Below are 14,547 nucleotides of genomic sequence, written 5' to 3' on the forward strand. Positions count from 1 at the left end.
TAATTTTATATGCAATAAAATAGCATAATAAGATTAATTAATAATTTATATAACCAAAAATATATAATTATTTTTTTCTAATTTACTATTAATTCCTTTCAATGAAAACAAATAACATATAGAAATGTAATTTTATTTAAAATAAGAGTAAATTACAAGATACTAGGATGTGGACATAATTTAGTAAAATAAATTTCTTCGTACTCTAATTTATATGAGGAACAGTTTCTATCTAAGTAATATGTCTATCATCTAAATAATATAATAAAAATACTTCTTGAACTTTTGTTTTACTTTTTAAGATATAAGAGAAGATAAACATAGAAAAAGTGAAAATTGAAAATGTATTTTAACGCCATCTCGTAATCGATTCTGTCCTATCCTACTAGAGCATTCTAAACCTAAGATTTAGTGTCCACTGTGTATATTCCATTTGACAACATGGTTGTCGAGAAACATCACTATAAAATTGCAATGATAGAGTTTCCGGTGCAAAGATAAGAAAAAAATTCGTGATTTGAACATGTTCGTTAAATATTGCAAGACGAAGAAAGGATAGTTTTAATCGATGCAGACTCGATGTTAAGTGCTGTAAATCAACTAGATATACATTCATGTTAAAACTGCGTCACAAATAATGTTATCGATTAATTTTTCAAGAACCTCTGAGTCAGTAGCCAAACGATCAAATAATAGTAATAGGAAAGCGATTGATATAGAATTATTAATGAGGTTCTCATTTTTTATTGTGATTTTTATCGTAACAACCCACCTATTGTCGACGGTCAGCGCAAGTGAGTCATTGGGAAATCCGTATAAAATATTAGGTGTTCACAAACGTGCGACCTTACAAGAAATTAGAAAAGCGTACAAAAATCTTGTCAAAGAATGGTACGTATAGGATTTTCTATTATTTCATTATTATTTTATGAAGATTAATATTCACTCTTATTTTTTTATATTTTAGAAACCATTTGAATATACTGAAGGTGTTTGCTATTAACAAAAATAAGCTATTTTATATTTAGAATTATAGGCTTCATTGACATTGTACTAAAGTATGCCAATTATTTAAGTATATCGTTCATTTGCTGCAACAATATAAAATAACTCAAAAATAAAAAATTTGAATGTCTTGAATCGTTATAATTTTGTAAGAACATTGTATTAAAATAACAGATTGTTGTAATAAGCAGATCAATTTGTCTAAAAATATTATAATATTCTCATCCAGTTTAATAAATTCACATTCATCCTTAAAACATGTTTCTTATATATTAATGACTCAAAAACTGTAAATTTTGATTTATGTCATTATTGTAGCGAATGAGTGATATCTGATCAAAAAGCAGAGATAAATAATTTCAAATGATTTCTTATTTCTGTACCTTGGATTACAGTGTGAATACGATGAATTGAATTTATTTTTCCAAATAAAATTTATTTCCTTAGGCATCCAGATAAAACCAATCACCCAGGTGCAGAAAACAAATTTGTGGAAATTACCAAAGCTTATGAGGTAAAATTAATACCAATAAAAAATATAACGTAATTTATCATCTCCTTTCACTAGAAATTTTCTTGTTTCTAGATTTTAACAGATCCAGAAAGAAGAAGGAAATTTGATAATCATGGAATTACAGAAGAAAGTATTTCTAGGCAACGAAGAGACAATAGTCACTTTAACAATGTCTTTGATCCATTGGAAGAACTATTTGCCAGAAACTTCAAATTTCATTATCAAAATCGAGACATTTCACTTTTCTATAAGATGAGCATCACATATCGGTTTGTATCATTCTGTTAAAAAGTGTCTAATACATATATGCATGGGTTGTATTGTATTGTTTGGGAAGCAATAACAAAATTTAAAAAGATTTCATGGTAATAAAATTAAAATTTTATTAAGCAATCTGTATATTTTCATAATGACATTTCGCCATTTATTAGAAATATTCTTAGTAATTGCTGCATTTAATGTTCAGCTAGAAATATCTATTTCAATCCAATATTATATATTTTGATATTTTATATGTTTTATAATCAGATTCCAATTTTAAAAATACTATGAACTTTCTGAGCAAATCAATACTATGTTTGTTTGTATTATTATATTATAAATATTTTAAATATGAATGATTTTTGCAGATCATTTGAAAATGTAATAGTACCAAAAACTTTACGTACACCTTATCTGATATTATTTTATTCGGACTGGTGTTTTGCATGTTTACAAGTAGAACCAATATGGCGACGTTTGATTGATGAGTTAGAACCACTGGGTCTTGGTTTAGCAACTGCACATGCTGAAAAAGAGTCTGCTTTAGCAAGAAAACTAGGAATTCATTCGCTACCATGTCTTGTTGTTACAATAGATGGCCGTACAAGTGTATATAAAGAATCTCTTTTTAGTATCCAAAAGATTGTTGGTATGTATTATATAATGTACTTCATATTTCTACTTTGTAGTGTGATAGAATTAAAGTGTTTATTTCTTTTACAGACTTCTTACGAAACAAATTTCCATATAAATTAATACCTAATATAAATAAAAATAATGTAGATAATTTCCTCTCAGGATGGATAGATAATCGAATTCGAGCTTTAATATTTGATAAGAAAGAATCTGTGAGATTACGATATCTATTTATTGCATTTTATTATAGAGACCGTGTTGCATTTGGTTTTGTTCAGGTACACTTTATTTTTACTTTACTTTTTGAATTATGTAATTTTTCAATTATTTTAATTACAATTTTCTTTGTAGACGGGAAAACTAGATACTGAACTTATTGTAATGAAATATAAAATTTCTGTGGACTTGGATACTTTATTGTTATTTAATGAAAATTCCGAGAAACCTATGGCATCTGTCAGTATGAAAGATATATCAAGTGACACAATGCACAATGTTATATCAAATAATAAATTCCTTGCTTTACCAAGACTTTCAAATCAAGCAATGCTAGACTCAGTTTGTCCACCTGAGTGGTTAAGACCTCAAAAACGGTTATGTGCAGTTTTAATATCACAACAAAATAGTCCTCTTCATGATTTAGCTAGGCATAAATTTAGACAAGCAGCTTTAGAATCATCTTACAGGTAACAATGCTTCAAATATATGTGAAAATAAAATAAATATATATATATATATATATATATATATATATATATATATATATATATATATGTGCATTTATTATGTAATGATTTTACTATTTTCTATCATGAATGATTTGATTAATATTTTTTTATTATGGTTTATTATGACTTATAACTCACCAATATTTACTCATTTAATATGCACACAGCGTGTTATGTGATTTAACTACTTCAATAAATTTGAAATTATAGATATTTATATTACTCAATTTATACAAAATTACTAGAGAAGAAAGTATTGGATTAAACTTTCAAATGTATTAACTAATAAACAATAAATTATAAAGTTATACACACAATTTTTTCTAAAATAATTTTAATATACACGATTATTTTATTTTACAATGTTTAATTTACAGTACTGAAAGGGTACGATATACGTACGTATTTAAGGATACACAACCAGAATTTGTATCAGCATTATCAACAGGAGAAGGTAGTCCTTTAGAGCCTTTATTACATATTGTCATTATTTGGAGAAGGGATGCGAATCATTTGAAATATGAATGGTTACCTACTGGTTGGATTGAAGCTGCTCAAGATGAAACTCAGTGGAATGAAACACGTCGCAACTTAGAACAAACCATACAAAGATTATTACGTGCATCGGAAGCTTTGCCATATGCCGCAGTTGTAGGAGAACTAGCAGATGAACATGCACAGGTATGCATTCTAATTTTTGCTCAAAAGAGACCAAGATTAACCTCCTATCTTACATCACAATTTAAAATTAATTTTAAATGTAATTTTGTACAGGGTACTGTAGACAAACTTATTGGAAAAGCGTTATTAGCTGTAGATTATATTTCTGATAGTCTTACTAAGGAGCAAATATTGCCTTTAGTATCAGTAATTGCTACTTTAATGTTAATTGGTGCTGCGGGGTATGGGATGTCATATCTAGCGTAAGTAACATCACATTAAAATGATGTTTTACTTAGTTTAGAACATTCAAAATTTCGATTTTGTATATTTCAACATTCTCATTTTATATTTAATTTATATAAATTCCGTTTTGAATCTTTATATTAGTTTGAATTCTTTAAAATAATATTGAAAATAAAATCCATTTGATTATATTGGTTTTTAAAATCATACAGAAAATTAGAGGAAGCAAGTATTCAAGCTGAACGTGCTCAATGTAAGGATAATAATAAACCAACGCCGTCACAGCCACAATTGCGATTACACGAGTTGCGGGCAGAGAAATACAATGGTTTAGTTCGACTATTAAAACCAGGTTGTAGAACCATTATATTATTAGTCGACGTTCAAAGTAGATTAAAATTATTACCAGCTTTTCATAAAGCTGTGTGGCCTTATAGGTAAATTCAACATATTAATAAAAATATATTATAATTGTAATAGAAAAATAAAAAGTAATTGGTATTATTACAGAAAAAATAAAACTCTTATGTTTGGACATTTGTCTCTCGAAAGAGGGTTAGAATGGTATAAAAAACTGTTATCTCTCACCTTGCCAGAACAAAAAGAACTAAACATAAATGCCAAGAATTGTGTTGGCACTGTATTATCTCTAAATGGGCATCGTAAATATTTTTGTATGTACCATGCCAAACATCCAGAATGTACTAAAGGCAAAGGTTCTAAGGTAATATATGTTTTATATATGTATATATAACTATTGGGTTGACAACTAAGTGATTACGGATTTTGTGCGGACTTGCGGATTAGATGGTAATGACAAAATCACTTAGTTGCCAACCCAATATTTTAAATCATGTATTTATTAAATGTACAAAGATGATAATTTTTATATACATGTATGATATTTTCATGTATAGAGAATAGAACGAATGACAAAGCAGTTAACTCGAAGAACAGATGATGCAGAAGCTGGCGCATTTATAGGTTTTAATAGTTCCAATGAATCTGATGCTTCTGAAGAAGAGGTATGCTTTTTATATCTCACATCTCCTATTGTTGAGTTGCGATAATTAATATAATACAGTAATATTTAAAAATATATGATATTAAAATCAGTTTCTCTTTTAAAAAATTCTCGTATTATTTATATTCTAGAAATTGAACTGTTCTTTCTATTTACAAACTTTTATATTATAGGGTGGAAATAATGTTTTATGCCAGGACAATCTTTTGGATGGTTTACCAATGTGGCTGGATAGGCTATTTGAAGGTTTAACACATCGTTATTATGTAAATTATTGGCCCGAGTTCACTGCCAAGTAAATGGAGATTGGTATACATTTTGGTAACGTGTATACTTCTTGCAATAGAAAAGGGGATCCAACTAGTCAACAATATCATGTGTCATTTAAAAGTTCTATACAATTTAAAGGGAAATACATCCTATAATTTCATGTAAAATTAAGACATATTCATTATATGTACATGAAGGTATTATTTATTAATTTACACGCGATTTCTGTAAAAAAGAATTTTATAAATTGTTATAATAGTCGATAAAGTTCTTACAGATTCAGAATTACATTATTTTCATCAATTTTCATGAGTAATAAAAATTCTCGTCATTTTTAATAATATTTTTAAAGTAATTCTAGTCGATGCCATTAAAGACATAACAGTATTTATATTACATGTTTAAATACTAGATACTGTATATTTATATATATTTATAACATGCCAATAATTTGTCCTTTTTCCTTCAATATCAATGTTACGCTATGGTATATTGTTACTTTTATACCATTACGTTATAACAATTTCTACTTTCCATATAACATACAAGGTTTGATAAAAAATACTTGTATATCATAAATGTTAGTTATAGAAGTTATTTTAATTTTATGTCGATTTCTTTGAAACAAATATTTTCATTTAATTATTTTGTTTACATAATTTTCAATTGGGATATCTGTTTATTAATATGTAACAAAATGTTTATGGAATTTATTTTTGAATCTCTTCGACCTCATTAAATTGGGAAACATGTACTTAATGAATGCTTTAGTTTTTATATTTTTGATATATTGATATACATTGATGATACAAATAAATTACAAATAAATTTTAAAAAACTTTGTTCATATTAATGACAAATTTTACGACAATTAATATTTTAATTTTTATGCTTTTAATAAGTTTTAATGTTCTTGGTATATTAATGACAGATAAATCTGAAAATATTTTGCATTGTATCATTATGTACAATGTCTTTCCCAAATGAAAAATCAAATGTCATTATAATATTACATATATTCATATTATATCGCAAAGTTTAGAATGCTGTGTACATTTTAATATAAATTTTTTCATTTTTATTATATATATTGTTATGCAAATGTTATTTATAATAGGATTTTAAGATATATTCATTTATGTTTATAGACTTTTTTTTTATCAGACTTTGTATTTATAATGTTAATATTTAAGAATATATCTTTGTTTCTTCTGTGAATAGATATTTATATTATATATTTTTTTATCCATGTATTTTAATTTGTCTGTGAAGATTGATAACCAAAATATGCATACATTTATCAATTTATTAATGTAAGTTTTGGTTAAAAATTTATGGTAATAATAAAAATAAATAATTACATGCTTTATAAACAATCTATAGTTCATGAAAGAGAATAATTAATATTCTCATATAAAACAATAATATCAATTAATATAAAAACTAGTCCCTTTTCCAGCTATATTTAAGTAATCTATATCTTTAGATTATATTTTTAATAATTACACAAATCACTGCATTCTCCATTTGAATGTTAAGTCATCACATAAGTAATGTCATTTTTGTACTTAGGAAATTAAAAAGCAATAGCTCACTTTTCTTTTTCTTTTGATTTTTCAATTTATGGTATATTATGTTGTATATGAATTTACATTTGACTTGCGTATTTTATAAATTATTTTTTCTTTCGTTAAAAAGGAGCTGTATTATTTATTTCAATTATAGTTATCTTCTTATTAACTGTACAATTTTATATTTAAGATATTATCCAATTAAGATTTACATTAAAGTATGCAAATCTAAAAAATTGCAGAAAATTACTGTTTAATTTCCTAATTTTTGTATCTCAAGATTTGTTGTCTCAAGATTGTTTATTGAATTATTGATCATAAAATTATATTAATCTAAGTGAATTATTGAAATTAACTATTCCTTTTATGCGAAAATTATTTCTAGTGATAATTCAGCTAATAAAAGATAGCAAATTTTAATTTTTTTAAGGGAAAAGTTAATCTATCAGAAACAAGTTATTACTACTATTGTATAAAAATAATATAATAAATATAGTTTCTTGCTGTTTTTTTATCAATTCTCTTTAAGTTAATACTTTAAATATTAGGGACTTAATTGTAATTAATTGCTACAAAATTTAACTTTCCTGCAATATTTGTTCTTTACTTTCTTTCCTTTCTTGTATTTTTATTATTATTTGAATTTGAGAAAAATTGATCATATTTGAGATTTTGAATTGTACATATTATTGAAGTATATATTTTTTATGGAGCTAGTCAAATTACTATATATTTCCGTAAAATATATCAATGTGTTTAAAAGAATCTCAAATGGCAAATATTGAAATGACATGACTTATGAAATGACTTTATTATAAAAGAATCAATTTACGTTTAAGATATACATGAATCGTGTTTCATGAAATTATGCTCGGAATTTTTTAATGCATGGAAGAAAATTATATATAAAAAATTGTTTACATTGTGTATACATTCTATAAAGATATTTAAAATATGCTGAAATAAAGATATATGAATAAATATGTATATTATATTGATTTGTAAAATATAATCAATCTGTTTTGCAATAGCCACTATTCAAACCCCTATATAGATATTTATATATTTCAGTATCAACTTGTACAGTTTATCAATATTTTGTAAATTTTATATTACCAGAATTAATCATTTTAACAAACAAGAAGTTGAGATTTTGATAGATCATATTGAAGACCATTGCAAATAATGCATCATCTTATACAGATGCAATGTTTTATAGATTATAATTATTAAAAAATAATTTATATTATTTTTATGTAATATAAATCTTTTTTGAGGTATTATTTAATTTCAAGATAAAGTTCAAAAGTTCAAAGTGTTTTTTCTTACTATAAAGATTTTTAATACTTTATTGACGCTTACATATACCATATCACTTCATACAAATAAAATACTTATTCGACTATAATACTATAAATAAAATACTTATAAAACATATATTTAATTTACATAATTCTTCTTTGCATAACGATTTAAAATACAATAATTAGTTGAATAATATAAAAAATTATAATTTTAAGCAAAGTTTATTGTTTTCGTTTAAATTCCGGAAATACTTCGTACATCAGAACTTCAAAGATATCCTGTAAGTAGAAAAAGTGAATAGAATATAATTAACATGATATAGTTCGTCTTTTTTACTTGAGAATAACTTACATAGAATAATTGTTTATTTAAATTCACATTCTGTAAAGAATCAAATATTTTTATTGCACCACGTTGTGCACTTTGTGCTCCTACTAAATTTGTTAAGACATCAGGAATGTTATTTAAGAACTGTCTTCGTGCTTCGCCTCTCGTTTTTAGTTTTTCTTCGTCCGTACGAAAAGTTGCTTCAAAAACTAAATGACCATTTGGCCACCATGATTTCGTAAACAATTGTATATAGTAATGAAGCATTGGCTCTGAGAACACCCATGCAATAGTATCTCTGATTTGCCTGATGATTATATTTATTATGTTATACTTTATGCCTTCATTATAAAAGGAATATTTTTTACTTTTACTTGGTGCACACTGAATGCAAGGGATACTGATATTTTATTTCAACCATTAAAATGTCGATCAAAGGAAAATTCTAATAACAACACTGCTTTCAGACCTAATAATGTATCACAGTAACCATTTTAATCAAGGATAGATTTAAATATAAGATTTGAATTTGATTGAGATATAACAAGCATCATTAAAGCAAAGTAAATAAAATTTGGTTGTGTTGTAGCCTGATGAAATATTTGAAGTGAAGAAAATTCTTTCATCTATAAGTTTAATTAGCTCTGTAATGCATTACCCTTTTGTTCAATGTGTGTTTACATTTAAAACTAAAAACAAACCTGTTTATAGTTCGGCCATAGGTAATTTGAACGAAGGTAATTAACGACCGTCGAAGCCATCGAAATACTCCTCGTAGATCGAAAATTTCACCTAAAAGTGTATAAAGTGGTTCTGCTATTGCATCTTTATTAACATTAAAAATTCCATCCGTGGCTGATCGACCACTATCTGTATCATCTAATAGCAGTGAAAAATCTTCTTCCTCTTCCTTATCACGCAATTCACTGTTGTTGTTAGATCTAAAACAAGTTGTAATTTAAAGAAATTAAACTTTTATAACAAATATACAGTTATTACCACATGAATTTCGAACTAAAGGAATGCAAGTGACATTTTTCAAATTTTTTACTTAAAAAAGAAATAGTTAGGTAAATCGTTAAATGTAATGTTGTGAACAATTTAAGTAATTCAACGTTGTATAAAAGTATCTAGACTACTAAATAAATAATATTATTTCCCATATATTCAATAACTCATAAGCTAAAAGATGAAATTTGTTGGAAATTTGTGCATATGATCCTGATGTTAAGAATTAAATATAATGTAACTTTTATAGAGGCTTCATGTGGAATTTTTGTAACACATTTGAATTTCAAACTCGATTTCCTTTATATCAGAAAAATGTCACTTGCATCCCTTTGGTTCTAGGCGTCTCAAATAATATAGCTACCTACGTTTTAAATAATGTCGATAAAGAGAATCGAGATTTTTTAGGAGAAGGAGGAGCATATTTCAAATGTTCTGAACTTGGACTAAGGAATGTATATAAAGCCTCGCTCTGATTCAATTTTTCATCTTCTAAAACAAACTAAGAACGTTAACAGTTAAGACGATTATCTAAACAATGCTTTACTACATTAATAACATTTAAGAAATTTACATTTAAATATTTTTGTATTTGCATTTTAGCTTTGTCCAAAGTATTTTTATCAGATTTTCCAAAAAATTTTAAAGGTTGCGAAGGTAAATCTAAATTTTTCACATTAGAACACAATTGGCGAAGTTTTCTGTGAAGATCTTGAAAATCTTGTAATTTTCTTAGTACGACCCAACCACTATATATACTTTCAGTGTTGTCTTCACCTTCTGTCATATGGACAACTAAAACAAACTGTGGAGATTCTCCATTATCTGGTACCTGTTTAACAATTATATTTTTAGTTAAAGCTGAATAACGAAAAACATTTTCTATTTAAATTATAATAGCTTGAATTTTGTTTTTACTTCTGCACTTTGCACTTCTGCTCTCCAATGACCCAAATGTTCTGCCCACATTTCTGTATGAGTTAAATGGGCTTCTAATTGCTTTTTCTCACTTTGTAACCATTCAACTTCTTTGGCCAAAAAGTTTAGAACCTTACTTTCTGGTTTTAACGAAGATTTTAATGCTTGTAAAGCTTGCATTTTATTATTTAATTTTTCTTGTAATTGGTCCAATTTACTGCGAGCATAGTTTGAATGTTCTCCAACGAATAAAGATATATTTTCTGATAATGTTCCATTTCCCATATGTCGATCCTCCACTAAGTCTAAAAATTACTTTTACATTAATGATGACTGATTTGATTTTTAATATAATTATATTTTTATAATGAAATTTTTACACTAACCATCTACTCTTTCATTAAGCAATGCTTCTTGCATATTTTTATATTGATCACTAACCATAAAAGAAGGATAATACTTTTCTTCCAAAATTTTAACAACATTATCTTGAACTTCGTAAAATACATTTGGCCCTATATCACCTAACAAAAAGCTTTCCATTTTCTTACGAATAGCTCTGTCAACTTTTATTTCAGCTGTTGGAGATGTTATATAAGTGTAAAAGATTTCAGCTCCCAATTGATGCCAATTAGATTTATCTGCATTGCGTAATTCTTGTACAGCTGCCCAGTACCCAATCAAATCCTGACTGGCAACTTGTTCGAGAAATTGAGAAAGGTATCGTCTACCTATCACATTGTCTAAGATATATTGCAATGGCAAAATTCTTTCTTCTGTAACTGCTGCATCGGTAACATCACTAGCCTATAAAATATTGTCCTTAAATATAATTGTTACTATTGTTTATTAAACAAAAATGATTTTATAACCTGAACAGGATATCCATTCCATCCTAATGATTGCATGTGACATTCACATGTATTTTTAGCATATGTTAGTTGACTGATATACCTCGTCAATTTTCGAGCTTGAATGGCATCAGACTTTCCAAATGCATTAGTATCTGGATCTAAACCTTGCGCTCTTTTAATATTTTGTATTGTTGTAGCTTGCATAATTTCAGTAACAATATTATATCTGATATGCTTTAAAACCTCTAGATCTTTAGAGCTTTTAATCATACGAATGAAGTCCTCAAATGATTCAGCATATTCATAAGTTTTCCTGTGCATTGCTTCTGCAAGTTGTTGTTGATCAATATATGATAAAATTTTCTGATTGATATAGTCTGGATTTGTTATTAAGTCTATTGCTGGTTTTAGTACTGAAGGAATAAAGAAGATAAAATGTTATAAGATGTAGATCAAATATATATTATGTATATATCCATAATTAAATAATGGTTCCATACACTTACTTTTGCATGTAAGAATTTCCCTCAATAAATATTTCATTGGAGCAAGAGAATAACAAGGTGGCAACAAAAATAAGATATACAATTCACTGACCTTCTTCAAATAGTCTAGTTCGGCTGTAGGTGACATTAAGTGTGTAGATAAAATAAATACTGGATCTTCACCTTGTGTTCTATATAAAATACAAAATCTTTTTAAAAAGAATTATTTAACAAAGCAGAATTTCCATATTATATATATATATAAGATTTAAAAAATTGATATAATAAATAATATATAATATAGTTAATAATAATATAAATAATATAGTAAATAATATATAAAATATAGTTAAACTCACGAAGCTGTTTGAGCAAGTCTAATTTTTTCAAAATGGAATGTAATTTTATTTACTATACTACAAACAACTAGTTTTGTATGATCTACTTTTGATAAACGATCATGAAGAGTTTGAATTGCACCCCATGTGTCTTGCTTCATATTGTCAATTATTTGTTCAGAATTAAAAGCCAATTCATTTAACCAAAGACCAACAAAGTCTTGAAAAATTAAGTCCAATAAATTCTGCAAAGCTCCATCCACCATACGAGTAAAAACCAATGGATATCTGACATGTTTCTTAGTATTTTCAGTTTTAGCTACGTACCCCTTCTGAAATAATCAATAATTTTTTAAATAATTAATATATTTACAATGTATTTATATATATTTAAGTTAATGTTTAAATAATATTTTAAAATTCAATTAAAAAATTGATGAACATTGAAGTAAAAATAATCAGATATTTTTAAATATATCTATATATATATTTGTATAAATATAAGTCTTAGTATAATAAAAAATACTTTTATAATACAATATACATTGATAAAAAATACAAATCTTTACAAAATAAGAAAACTATTTTGATAGAATAATATTATAAAATATGGAATATGAACTCTAATAAAATCTATTACACAAAATATAGATTAGTTGTCATAAGCCTTTGCCTGAAGTAAAACATATACATAAAAAAATTAAAGCTACACAAAATCTACAAACTAAAAAATTACAAAATGATAATGAAAATGAAATAACGTTTTGACGAGAAACAAACATAAGTAATATACAATTTTTTCTATTATTTATTATCTTTATCAATAATTTCTTGATCTTCTGATATTGATATCAAAATTAATTTGACAAAGAAGTTTTATTTTCACAATACATAGATTATGAATGTTTTTTCTCTATCATTAAAAATTGAAATTTAATATTTTTTAATAGTAAAAATGAAATATCATGTATGTTCAATAATTATCGTTATGAAAAATTTGATATTAATAATATAAAACAAACCATCAACAGATTATGAAAGGCATCCATTTCTGCAATTGTTTTTGAAGTTGTTGCAGTAGTGTGATGTTTCAGAGAAAGAGCAATGTTGATGAATATGACAATCAAACATCCCAAAAAGAAGCAAGATATGGTTAGTAAAACAAAAAAGTAGCACCATAATAAATTATTCCAATAGAAAAGTGCGATTATAGCTGGAATATACAGAATGCCGGTCCATATCATCTTGAATTGTGATTATGATCACGTGATGATGAATATTATGTATTTAATTTCATATTTGATAAAGTTGCTCGTATAAACTGCGAAAAAAGAAACTGTGAAAATACAGATACACCGTGATAAAAAAAATACAGATCAAATCATGCACTGGCGCAAGTGGAGGCGCTTGCTTATCCGTGTTCCAAAAGTTACTAGAAAGTTACCAAAATGTTGACAATTACATTATTTTGGAATGTTCCTTCTAAAATTTGTATAATTCTATTTGTAACGGTATTTAATATATCATCATATCCCTTCTCTTTGAAATATTTCAGTGTAGTGGAATAAAATCTGTTTCATGCGAAAACAAAATTTAAAATCAATATTGTAAGTACATATGATTATTACCTTCCATAGATCAAGTAGAAGTTTAATATATAAAATTTCCACAAATATTTTAATTTCCTTTTTAAAATTGTATGAGCATATAGAACAATAGAATTTTAACATTTTTATTCTGTATAATTCTTTAATCATAATTAATATATCATTATATCTTATTTCTTTTGACTTGAAATATATTACCTTAATACAATCTTTTTGTTTTACGCAGAAGTGAAATTTAAAGTGAATATTCACCACTTAATACATAATTCGTTATGTATACGGTAAAACGTAACTCAATTTACATTTAATTACAAATTATATTGAATTTATATTTAAGATAGAGAAAATGTTCTTAGGTAATATAACGATATATTGCTTTAATTTAAGAAGGAAAGAGACAAATATATACTTCTAATAACAAAATTTTTTATTTTTATTATAACTAACATTTGTGAAATATGTATCAACATAATAAAATAGCACATGCTTTAAACAATGGTTTCTGATAAAAGTATAAAAATTAACAAAAATTTTTGGTCAGTGATCGAGTTTTATTTATTTAACCATAAGTTATTTTTTCGTCATAAATAAGTTAGAACGACGCAGAAAAATGTTGTGATAAACTTAGTTTTATGTACAATAACCTATTGCGTATTGCGAGTAGAAATAATGTCTACTACAAGATTAAACTATAACCTATAAAACGTTATAAACGTTTATGCAATTTTGTAAGACATATATTGAAAAATTACATCTCGTTGGATAAAGTGGTCTTTATTCCTAAAGAAAT

General features: G+C 25.8%; 2 protein-coding genes across 2 annotated transcripts; one reads left to right on the forward strand and one right to left on the reverse strand.

Annotated features, from left to right (window-relative positions):
* Nucleotides 1–384: 384 nt before the first annotated feature.
* Nucleotides 385–6,562, forward strand: LOC126864151 (dnaJ homolog subfamily C member 16). Its single transcript, XM_050615162.1, has 12 exons — nt 385–891; nt 1,453–1,519; nt 1,592–1,788; nt 2,149–2,429; nt 2,504–2,694; nt 2,768–3,102; nt 3,522–3,825; nt 3,919–4,067; nt 4,263–4,487; nt 4,561–4,774; nt 4,968–5,075; nt 5,248–6,562. The coding sequence occupies exons 1-12, from the start codon at nt 638–640 to the stop codon at nt 5,371–5,373; spliced, it is 2,451 nt and encodes an 816-aa protein (XP_050471119.1). The 5' UTR covers nt 385–637; the 3' UTR covers nt 5,374–6,562.
* A 1,669-nt stretch (nt 6,563–8,231) lies between these two features.
* On the reverse strand, nt 8,232–13,567 carry LOC126864150 (sorting nexin-25). Its single transcript, XM_050615161.1, has 11 exons — nt 13,173–13,567; nt 12,172–12,482; nt 11,834–12,003; nt 11,346–11,740; nt 10,860–11,280; nt 10,474–10,778; nt 10,130–10,387; nt 9,924–10,057; nt 9,249–9,488; nt 8,572–8,854; nt 8,232–8,498 (listed from the first exon to the last, which is right to left on the reverse strand). The coding sequence occupies exons 1-11, from the start codon at nt 13,392–13,394 to the stop codon at nt 8,442–8,444; spliced, it is 2,796 nt and encodes a 931-aa protein (XP_050471118.1). The 5' UTR covers nt 13,395–13,567; the 3' UTR covers nt 8,232–8,441.
* Nucleotides 13,568–14,547: the final 980 nt, after the last annotated feature.

The sequence above is a fragment of the Bombus huntii genome, chromosome 3 (assembly GCF_024542735.1).
Source record: "Bombus huntii isolate Logan2020A chromosome 3, iyBomHunt1.1, whole genome shotgun sequence".
In the NCBI taxonomy this organism is placed as follows: domain Eukaryota; kingdom Metazoa; phylum Arthropoda; class Insecta; order Hymenoptera; family Apidae; genus Bombus; species Bombus huntii.